At 34.7% G+C, this 12,611-nt stretch overlaps 1 protein-coding gene across 1 annotated transcript in view; it reads left to right on the plus strand.

Moving 5' to 3' along the window:
* The window catches only part of LOC138701404 (interference hedgehog-like), a 408,867-nt gene that overhangs the window by 389,503 nt on the left and 6,753 nt on the right, over positions 1-12,611 (plus strand). The window contains exons 11-14 of the mRNA XM_069828262.1: positions 2,638-2,803; positions 4,028-4,247; positions 6,736-6,927; positions 11,812-11,975. Of these exons, the coding sequence (XP_069684363.1) occupies positions 2,638-2,803; positions 4,028-4,247; positions 6,736-6,927; positions 11,812-11,975 (742 nt within the window). The remainder of the gene's footprint in view (positions 1-2,637; positions 2,804-4,027; positions 4,248-6,735; positions 6,928-11,811; positions 11,976-12,611) is intronic.

Consider the following 12,611-nt stretch of genomic DNA (forward strand, 5'->3'; position numbering starts at 1 on the left):
AGATGGAACAAAGGCAGGAAATGATATGCATTTTTTTCGCAGCAATAATTTATTGATATTATTTGATATTGATATCCCAGCCACCAAGTCACTCAATTGAGTGCGATCCTTGTATAATGGCAGTTGACTTAATATAAATGTCAACATATGTGTCGAACTACGCCACAAAGGGAAAAACACTGGAGGAGAGGGATTCGATCCAGTGCTGTGGATTGAACTTCGGAGTAGCTCAATGGTTAGAGCACTTGGTACATAGAACCAAGGACCCGGGTTCGATTGCCGGCGCCAGAGCGAATTTTTCTCCTCTAATATCATGTTACCATAACAGATATAGTCTGTAGGACCAAAAATTAATCTTTATGTAGCAATAATTTAGGTGGTAACTTATGTTATTTCTTTTCTACTTCATGTGTCGTAGTTAACACTTCACTGTATATGGTGCTATTAGAACTACTGTTATATGTGGCAGAAATGACAATTGTTACGTGTAATTTGTGGTAATGTTTACATGTTTCTAATCTGTCACTTTCTTACCAGTATTATTTCCGTTTCCATTCTAGAATGATACCAGAACTCATTCATTTCTTTTAATATCGTCTTTGTATGGAGTTGAATCATCCACATTAAACAAAACTGCTTCATTGTGGTCCTTCAAAAAAGACAGAAGAAAAAATAAAATTCAAACGAATTGCGTATCACACTATAGCTCATCTGGCGCCTGTAACGCAGCCAGAGACCACCCGAATTCATAACAGGGGACCAAAGTACAGAACCTTTTCATGTATTTCTGACTTTCTTAATAGTTTTGCCGATACCCAGTCTGCACATTGAAATGGTCACATACTGTACGTCGTACACCAATAATACAACTCTGAGGTCACAATTTGAAATTTATTTTCCAAGTAAACATGACGAATTTTCATAGGTTTGTGATCACTGTCATTGCGATATTGAAAATAACAAACTTTCATTGCGTGAAAGAGAACAGTTAATTGAACTCTCGAATGACACTGGACTTAATCATACCTTCCAGATATGATTAATTTCTGGACCTTGTTACAAGTGAAAAGAGAATATAGTGAATTGTACAATGGTGCTTTAGAGATTATAATTCAGTTTGCTTCTACGTATCTGTGTGAGAAAGGGTTTTCATCACTAACTCTAATAAAAACAAATTACCGAAATTGACTTGATGTACTGTATGTGACGATCTCCGACTTAAACTTACGAGCATACATCCAAACATAGAACAACTGTGCAAGAATCGGCAGGCTCCTCCATCTCGTTAACGCGAGTACCAACATTTATTTATTTATTTTTTTTTTTTAGTTAATTAGTTAAAGATTATCCAAACTCTAATACCTTGAATTATAAAAAACCAAAATGAATTTTCTTCTATTAATATTAACTTAATTAGTTGGTGCTAATATAAAATTAATTGAATTAAATTAATTTTAATGAATTAATTCTATTTTAAAATATAAGTAGGCCTATAAAAAGGTAAGGTATCCCCGTAACATGCCATGAAGGCACTTGGGGGCATGGAGGTAGAGCACCATGCTTTCCATGACCTCGGCACTAGAATGAGGTGGTGTGGGTCGGCAATACTGGTATTAAAATATACTACAAAAATTATAAATTTGCTTTCGAAGGGGACAAGAGTAAGGTGGTCCACAGAACTGTTCTGACTTAAAGAAGTGGTCCGCACTTCAAAAAAGTTTGAGAAATGCTGTACTAGGGCATTTGATAAGTAATGACAACAATGCTGTAAGCAGTGCTCCTAGCGGTGACTATTGAAATCTTGTACTACGTAATAGAGCAGCGATTGTTTCATAAATTTACAATATTGAAAGTCTTGAAGTAGTGATGTTTTGTAAATACAGTGGTTGTTCCTGATTTGTAGTAAACAATACAGCCCTAAAGGTACGATGTTTCATAAAAATGCAAGTTGCAAGAAAAAAATATGAAACTCGGTGCTTTAGGGTATTAAAAAAAGCTTATGGGAGAAAAGTCCTACCACATTGAACTATTGCAAAGATAATTTAATAATTAATAATACTAATAATAATAATAATAATAATAATAATAATGTATTTATTTAATCTGGCAGAGCTAAGGCCAGTAGGCCTTCTCTTCCGCCCAGCCAGACTCTAATTCTAATTGAATACAATTGCTTACATAATTGAAGCGTCGGCTGGATGGATGAAAGCTAAGCATTCACTTTCAATCAAGAGGTGACAACCAAAGAGCTTTAGATCAATTAGTGAGAGAGACATCCAGAAATGATGCTGCAGTTGGAGTTCGCCATCTCCCAAGGATTGGCAATATATTGTTGACATATTTGAAATGTAATGCCCAAAGTAACCTAAATAAATTTAGTGTGGAACGGTAACTATGTTGCCATTACTTTTCGAATGCCCTGGCATTTCTACAATCATTTTATGTATTAAATTGTTGCCTGCAATTTATGGATATTAAATACATATTATATTATAGCATGTTGTAAGCTATGCAATTATAAGTAATTATAAATACAAAATTACGATTAAGGATTGGAAGTAAAGTGCAGATTTTGGACTTTTATTCTGTGTTGTTTCTGTGCTTGAAAGTTTTTAATTCTTCTCTTCCTCCCTCAAGGTTTCGTATTGCAGCTGTGTATTCAAATAATGACAATAAGCTGGGCCCTAATTCAGCCAGGTTTCACCTGCATAGAGGACCTTCAAGTAACAAGAATCCATTATCTCATCCAATCCTCATTAATGCAGAGGCTGTGAGTCCAACTGCGATACAGATTCGCTGGCAGGTACACACTTGTTATTATCGTTATGATCATAATCTCTGATCACATATGCAGGGTGTTAAAAAAATATCCGATATTTTAGGAGGTGCTAGTGTGCATCAAAATAAGAAAATAATGTCTAATACACATGGGTTCTACAACAAATACTTTCTGAGATCTGAACACTTGTTCATAGGAGGTGCTCATTATGATGTCCATTCATGGCAATGCATTCCTCTGCCCTGAGTTTACGCTAATTGGCACATATGTAATAGATAATTTGTTTTGTTACGTATTATATTAAAGGTTATGTTTCTGCAGTTTTTCATAGATCTTTATACTTGGCTTAACTGTATTTACATTCTCATACTTTATTATAATATGTCAATAGTTTCCTCTGTTTATATTTTTATTTTATTTTCATAATTTACATTCTTAGCTCGTTTTCTGTAGTTATATTTATATTTTAAAACGTTTATAACAAATAATCCAGGATAACAGTATTGTTATGGTGACTGGCCAAGTTTGAACCTGGCTTCATAGTCATCTGAAATATTTACAGAAAAGCACGACAGATAATGACATGAGATTAAAATGTATATGATATCCTAGATCTTTCACGTCAGAGGTGAAACAACATAAAGCGCAAAACATTGTCAATTTACTACCCACATAATGGTTAATTGATTGGAATAGGATATTGCGAAAGTACGTCGTTATTTTATTTATTTTTGGTACAACTAACATTTCTTTAAATATTTATTTATTTTCCCTTGTATCATCAATAAAAAACACATATGCTTTTGATTTTTTTAAGTTACAAGTGGCTGTATGCAAGTACTTACGTGGTATTCAGAAGCTCAAATAAAATACCATTTCGGATTCCGTAATAAATTACGAACATCAATACACTGAATCTTGATCATATGCATTTACTTTTGTATAAATTAATGTCGAAAATGTACACGTGACAACGAAACCAAAGCTCTAAAATGTCAAACGTCATGCTTATTTCGCCTCCGCCTGCACTCAGTGTTGCCAAACCTACTATGCTCCGGCTTGTAACTGAAGATGGCTCTGGCAGAGCATATGCAGAAAGTAGAAGGCAATGACAAGACTGAAACTAATGATCACGTATTCCCATTTTTCATACATTGTTCCTAAATTGTTAAAATAATTAATAATTTTTAAGAGAGCCCTTGAGGAGTTCATGATCTTTGTTTCTTCTTTGTTTGGTTTTGTTTCCAGTATACTGGGTCAGCATCTGTTCCTGTAGAAGGTTTCTATGTGTACTACAGAGAAACAAGCAGTGCAGGTGATTACATCAAGGCAACAGTTGAGGGTGAAGGACAGCGGTCTTATGTCATCACTCACCTCCAACCTGACACAACTTATGATATCAAGCTGCAGAGTTTCACCGTTGGAGCGGCCTCAAACTTCAGTACAATTTTTACACACAAGACTTTGAGTTAGTATTACTTCTATTGTATATTAAATTCCTTATTTTTAAGGTAACTCAGGGTCGTACCGTGGCAAACTGGGCAGCTGCCAGGGTAAATGCTGGGTTGCAAGAAACCTGTTCCATAAATTGCTATTCTCTCGTTAAGTAACGGACCTTTAAACTATTCCAGTCTTTAAAGTATAGGTCGTTGCAAATGTGATATTTAACGATCTGTTAGCTATTCCATCTTTAAATGGAAAAGATTCAAAACGGCAGAGGCATCGTAGCCGTCGCAAATAATTCGTTTATTATACGTGCGTGTCGCTATGGTAATATTATGTTTTTGGATAGTCATTGTTTTCAAACTTTGCACAAGACAGGCATCAAATACTGACCCAGGCCAACATGCAACGATTCTTGGTACAGATTGATAGAGAACCCTTCTTGTTTCGGTACATCTCATTCAAGTGTCCACTAGGGCTTTGCATTTTCATGTGGCTACAGTCTATGCACCAATAACGTTGGAAAAATTGCAAATTGAGAAGAAATCCTGTTTTATTGTTTGTACAGAATTTCCTTGAGGCATAGTAATGTATTGTTCTCTCATTCTTGCAATGCAGTCACACATCTTATTATTCTACAAACTGTAGATTTATAAACATGAATATGATGCACTGTCACATTCTGAAATGCTCCTATTGCGTAATAGCGCAAGGCAATTTACTGCGTGCGATTTGTTTTCCAATATAATGCCCTATTTCATGCAAGAGAGCCATGAATATGTCTTTCGATAATCTAAATCTAACCTTAAAATCAATATTATCGTATTCTTCTAGAGGATTCGATCTGTCTTTCAGTATTCTTGGTCTTGGTAGATGTTGTATCATATCAAACATAACCTATACGTCGAACGATTCTATAATAGTAATAAAATTGTTTTATTCACAAAACTTTTCCTATATACACACGAATCTCGAGTTCACTGTGATATGTATATTACATTTCACTTACTTACTTCTGATGTAACATATCCACGAAATTACTTAATACTGTCAGATACAAAAACAAGTAATATATGTACAATATGGCGGCTAATGATTCGTTAACAGTTTATAGCTCCGATTTTTTACCTAGAGTTTACAGAGTGCTTTAACGAACCAATAGCTTTAAAGGTCGTTCTTGCAACGCTTACTGACGGTAAATGAACAATTATAGGACCAATAGTGTTTAATGAACCTATAAATGCTTTCTTGCAACCCAGCATAAGGGTTTAAAAGGGACGCAAAATGGCTGGTGTTATTAACATGAAGAAAATTAATAGCACGTATCTTGAAACGAAAGTACCTAAATTACTCATCTTACAGGCATTTGAAACTTTACTAGACTAACATAGTAACAACAGTATGTCCTACATACTACATACAGCCCTATGAACGAGGTTTAAGACAAAATGGTTTTAAGGGGACACTGGTAAAAAATTGTTAAATTTTTAGGGAGCTTTTCTTCCTCCACTTAAAAACACCGTTACTCTGTGTACCAGTACTTTCATCTTGCCGAAGGAATTTGTTTAATTTTGCTTCTAAATTGGTTTAGAAATATATTTTTATTACATCAGTGTGGACAATGGAATTAAATTAATGCTCTTAAATTGCTATTGAATAATGTGAAAATTTTAGGGATTCCTTTTTTTCTTGCTTAAAAACATTAGTATGTGTACTTTCATCCTTACTTACTTACAAATGGCTTTTAAGGAACCCGCAGGTTCACTGCCGCCCTCACATAAGCCCACCATTGGTCCCTATCTTGTGCAAGATTAATCCAGTCTCTTATCATATCCCACCTCCCTCAAATCCATTTTAATATTATCCTCCCATATACGTCTCGGCCTCTTCAAAGAACTTTTTCCCTCCGGTCTCCCAACTAACACTGTATGCATTTCTGGATTCGCCCATACTTTCTACATGCCCTACCCATCTCAAACATCATATGTAAGAGTTTTGTGATTATGCCCAATTTTCTTATAAATTGAGGTTTCTGTGACATTTCAAGATGAAATAACAGGTGACCAAAAATATGCAGAGTCTTTTAACATATATTTTTAAAAATTTTCCTGGTATCTTTTTCAGATTGTTCTCTCACTAAAAAATCTGAACCTCAAAATTTTGTGAAAGTTTCAAAATATGGTGCTCTTGGGGCACTTTAAATATTAAGCTAGAAAAAAAAATTGCACTGTTCTTTACGATATCAGCCCACATCTTTTCCCTGGTATTACATTTTGATACCATGAACTTCACATTTTCACTCCACCCTACTATACATCTATGGAGTGCATAAGAACCTTGTGCCAGATAAAAGATGCCTGAGTAGAATTTGTGGACCATTTCTCGCCCACATTGAATTTAAATGTTAAATAACATCTGCAGTTGAAAATATTTTAAAATGAAGTACTGCTGTTGCTACAATGTGACAATACATGTGGTACTCTATAGAAATTGTTTTGATTTTTTTTTTCCAGGTATTCCGACAGAAGTTCCTGCCCGTGCTCCCGAAGCAGTAAGCCCCAACATGGCTACTGGGGAATCTTCAAACACACAGCTGTATGTCGTTCTGGGTGCAGTGCTTGGAGGTCTCTTGTTGTTGTTCATCCTGTTTGTGATTATATTTCTATGCAATAGGCATCGTAATAACAATAACCATTCCTCTCAAGGTAAGTCCTTACTTTATTTGTTTCATTAAGGACTAATGGCATAGGATCCATATTATCTACTATCACTATTGAATTGGGAATGAGTAGGATCCGTCTATGCTTATCTACATAACAAATAATGAAATTATTTGTCACATTTTATTGGCTTGAATGTTTTCGGCTCGAAGGAGCCATCTTCAGAAAATTATGCCTGAGAATACATATAAATGAGAGTTGGTACATACGTGTTATGTGATCTGAATACACACAACCCATGTGCCTGCTTGTCAGCCTATAACCAACCTCCCCCTCCCCCCTTCCACCGTCAACTGTTACCTAGGCTTAGTAATACCTGTAAACGAAGCGCACCCAACAGTTGCATCTCTACCATCATAGACTACGGAACCACCATTACTACACACACGATTGCAAGTTTGTTCATTCATTACCTCTTTCATTCATAATAACCTAAGATAATGTTTTATTTATTTATTTATTTGAATATACAATTTCTTGAACCCTATTTTACCCGAAAGTACATTAGGGTTATAGCCTGAGCTTATATTATTATAATGAGAATTCTTTTGACGCGGGTAACCCAATCTTGCTACTTAAAATTAACACATACATCTACTACAATAATTTGAATTATTTACAATTTCTTAAATATATTACATATAAAATTACATTGACGTAGGTAACCCAGTCGTGCTACTTAAAATTAATACTTATATCTACTACATTAATTTGAATTATTTACAATTTCTTAAATATGTTACATATAAAATTACATTGACGTGGGTAACCCAGTCTTGCTACTTAAAATTAACACTTATATCTACTACATTAATTTGAATTATTTACAATTTCTTAAATATATTACATATAAAATTACATTGACTTGGGTAACCCAGTCTTGCTACTTAAGATCAACACTTATATCTACTTCGAATGATTTACACGTTCTTAAATATATTACATATAAAATTACAAAACTCTTTATAACAGCACGTTTTTGTGAACACATTGATTAGTGGTTTGTCATATATTACATTACAAAAATTTAAATGTCCGACCAAAATAAATCTTTTGTTTTCGAACACTGGACAGTGAAACAAAAGGTGATCGACAGTTTGCTGTTCCTCACAGATACATAAATAGCCATTGTCCTTATGTAATTTAAATCGTTCTAGATAACGTTTTAGACACATTAATAATTATTTTATAACTTATTGAACCCAGCTCAAATCATTTCATAAACAACTCAGTTTAATAGCAACTGTTCTGTGCGGTTGCGTCCATAATTCGCTACGCGAAGCTTGTAACCTGATATTATATTAATGTTATTATATTGAGCTTGTATAGGATTCAACAGTATTAAGCCTTACATAAGCACATTTCATTGTTATTAGTTTGTAATTTCCTATTATGTATGTATTATTTTGATCCACTTTTTTATACACATTTTATTCCGTATTACAGTTGAACTGTCTCCATTCAAGACACCATACTGGAGCCTAAGTCACAGATGGTTCAGCAAATCGTAATCAGAACAACATTTTGTATTTAATATTTTATTGATCACAGTTTATATAAGCTTTTGTCCTATTTTAACTTTTTAATCACTTTTGAGTTAATAATTGTTTTTAGCAGAGGCTCATAACTTGCTTATTGTTCACATTGTATCACATAACACATATGTACCAACTCTCATTTATATGTATTCTCAGGCATAATTTTCTGAAGATGGCTCCTTCGAGCCGAAAACGTTCAAGCCAATAAAATGTGACAAATAATTTCATTATTTGTTATGTAGATAAACATAGATGGATCCTGCTCAACCCTAATTCAATGTATTAGCTTATCGGTTCTCATCATGTCTCTTAAATTTACTATCACTATGTTAAAACAATAAAATTGCATAAGGTATTATAATACAGGTTCAAGGTCTAAATAACCGAAAATAAGTTCTTTTCTCCCTCCCCAGAACAACAGGACTAATGAGTGTCACAACAAGAACTGTCAGGACACTGGGATGGAAGGTCTAGAATGGGACATCTGGTCACATTAATTGATAGCAGTCACAATTAGTTTAATTACATTGCTTTTATTAGATGGGAGAATAATATTAAAATAGATTTGAGGGAGGCGGGATATGATGCTAGGGACTGGATTAATCTTGCTCAGGATAGGAACCGATGGCGGGCTTATGTGAGGGCGGCAATGAACCTGCGGGCTCTCTGAAAGCCATAAGTAAGTAAGTAACATTTCTTTATTATTATGGACTATTGAAACATATAGAATCTAGATTATTGATTCTCCAAAGTGAAATCAAGATTTCCCAATACATTAATAAAATTATGCCTGTACTAGTGTATGTGATATGTCGAGAATTTGTCACTGCTGTGGGACAGAATTTTCAGCAATCCTTGTAACATAGGTTAGGGTTCATTATTACCAGTTTTAAATCTTAATTTATGCTTTTAGTAATTAAGCTTCTGTCTGGTGCTTTTCCAATTCATTGCGAGCTAAAGCAAGGAGATGCACTATCACCTTTACTTTTTAATTTCGTTCTAGAATATGCCATTAGGAAAGTTCAGGATAACAGACAGGGTTTGGAATTGAACGGGTTACATCAGCTGCTTGTCTATGCAAATGATGTGAATATGTTATGAGAAAATCCACAAACGATTAGGGAAAACGTGGAAACTTTACTTGAAGCAAGTAAAACGATAGCTTTTGGAAGTAAATCCAGAAAAGACAAAGCATATGATTACGTCTCGTGACCAGAATATTGTACGAAATGGAAATATAAAAATTGGAAATTTATTCTTCGAAGAGATGGAAAAAATCAATCAAATATCTTGGAGCAACAGTAACAAATATAAATGACACTTGGGAGGAAATTAAATGCAGAATAAATATGGGAAATGTCTGTTATTATTCGGTTGAGAAGCTTTTGTCATCTAGTCTGCTGTCAAAAAATCTGAAAGTTAGAATTTTTGAAACAGTTATATTACCGGTTGTTCTGTATGGTTGTGGAACTTGGATTCTCACTTTGAGAGAGGAACAGAGATTGAGGGTGTTTGAGAATAAGGTTCTTAGAAAAATATTTGGGGCTAAGAGGGATGAAGTTACAGGAGAATGGAGAAAGTTACACAACGCAGAACTGCACGCATTGTATTCTTCACCTGACATAATTAGAAACATTAAATCCCGACATTTGAGATGGGCAGCACATGTAGCATGTATGGGCGAATTCAGAAATGAATATGGAATGTTAGTTGGGAGGCCGGAGGGAAAAAGACCTTTGGGGAGGCCAAGACATAGATGGGAGGATAATATTAAAATGGATTTGAGGGAGGTAGGATATGATGGTAGAGACTGGCTTAATCTTGCTGAGGATAGGGATCGATGGCAGGCTTATGTTAGGGCCGGCAATGAACCTCCAGGTTCCTTAAAAGCCATATGGGAGTAAGTAAGTAAGTAATCGCGCTATTATTAGTGGCTACATGGCTTCCTTTCCCCATTTGTAGCATAGGATATAGTGCAGATGTAGAACAGATTATGATAGCTCCAAATGCTGCTAACAACTCTTTATTTACTAGTAATAAACTACTGATGTAGCTTAATGAGTCACAGTGGCGTGTGACATCACAACCTTTGTCAATGCAGCATGTCCACAGACACTTTGGCAGTCTGCCGCCAATAAGCGAGGATCTGCACTTCCGTGACGTAAATCATCTAAACATGTAGTTGTAATCCCTCCGTAACAGATGAAACTATAGACTTTTTTTTTCTGTTTTTCCTGGTTTGTATATGTTTGGTAATAATTAGGCCCCGGATTTTTATGTAATATGAAAGTGCGAAATATGTACATAAAAATGTCGGGGGAAATATGTAATTAAATATGTAGTATTAATAAAATATATAATTTAAAATCACTATTTATTAATGCATTAAATTCACAAAAATGTCATCACAATTTAACTGGTCAGTTGAATTATGAGGATATAGGCTGGAAAGCGACTTGCCATTTTCACATCATTGTATAGTTTGCAAATACAACTTGTCTCTGCCACAATTTATCCTTTTCTTCTTGTGCCTTAAGATTTCCTAGAAAAATATTTTTCTGTGACACACATAATGGTACTTTGATTTGCCTGAAACCCGACCCAAACCCCTCGCTAATAGCTACTTTACGCTAGTGAACAGTGACACCCTTCTCGTAATTGCACATTTGTGTGCAATTCTCATATTATTATTAATAGCCTACTTTCAATTTGTAACATAGTTAAATGACCGGCGCACCTGACCATCCCTGATTCGAGAAAGCATTAGGGCAAATGTATAGAGTTGAGGCACTCCGAACTATTATGTTTTACAGACAAAGAGTTGGAATCCCTAGTTTTATGTTAGTTTTTTTCATTTATAAAAGAATTATTGTCTTAAGCCAGCTTTAGAAATTGAAGTATTTTCTGTAGTTGTGAACAAAACATAATGACGTCAGTCCTGGGCCCTCCCTCTTTACCAGCATCGTGTACTATAGTGAGAACAAAAGGCGGTCCTCCAATCGGCGTAATGGGACAGGGATGTTAAGACATATGCCCAAGTATATATGAAAAAAAATTCAATAATTTACTCCGAAAAATAAAAGGAATTTAATAAAAATAATTAAAAACTCAATAATTTTCCTAGATATGTATAAAAATATTACATTCTTTACATAATATGTAAAATATGTAATATTACTAAGAATATGTAAAATGAAACTCAACTATAATCATATCAGAACCACAAATCACCGACATTTTGTCATTTTCAGCAGTCTACAAGTAAAGGAATGCAATATGTAATTACATAAGAATCCGGTCTCTAGTAATAATGATTGATTTGCTTTAACAGACACAAATGATAATCAAGACAAGTTCAATGATCCTGCACTTCAGATGGAGTTTGGACTGAACAGTAAGAATATGTTGAATGGGGGTGTGTCACAGAATGGCTTCCTGCAGAACAGTAAAATGAATATCACCAGCAACCCACTTGCTGAGACTGATGAGGACAAGGTAAACATTATTTTATCTTATTTTTATACATTTCTGTACTTTGTGTACAGTTTTAAATATCAAGATCAGATAGTATGGGACGAGTATTCATATTACTTGGTAGACTCTTACAACTTTCTTTCACAGAATGATCGTTTATGTGTACTTGCCATGTGCACCCTACCTGAAAGGGAGGTGAACAACATGGCGAGTGCTTAAAACACTAGTTTCGCACATGTTTCATACAAGATTTTTTAGACTGCCGCTCCAGAATCCCTAATGTATTTATATTGTAAAGAGAATAAAATTGTTGATTCATTCTCCTGTAAAGGCGAACTTCTGATGTTAAAGACGAAAGAGATAGATTTCACAGGCTTTGAATATGTAGTAGGCTATGGTGATTGTTTTGCTGGTTGTTAGGAAGTTATTTAAGTGGTGCTTGTGGGATTACTTCTGGGTTCAAGATTAGGGTGTTCCATTTTTTGTTTTCGGCATGTTTTTTTGTTTCCTCATTATGAAGGTGTGAGGATTTAGAATTGATCAGGCGCTTTACTAAAGTTATTGGCAAATTTGTCGATTTCATTTGCTGTATTGTTGTGCCTTTCTTGGCAAGTGTATCTGCCAGTTCGTTGCCTTCGATCCCACAGTGTGCCGGGA

The sequence above is a fragment of the Periplaneta americana genome, chromosome 6 (genome assembly GCF_040183065.1).
Source record: "Periplaneta americana isolate PAMFEO1 chromosome 6, P.americana_PAMFEO1_priV1, whole genome shotgun sequence".
Lineage (NCBI taxonomy): Eukaryota > Metazoa > Arthropoda > Insecta > Blattodea > Blattidae > Periplaneta > Periplaneta americana.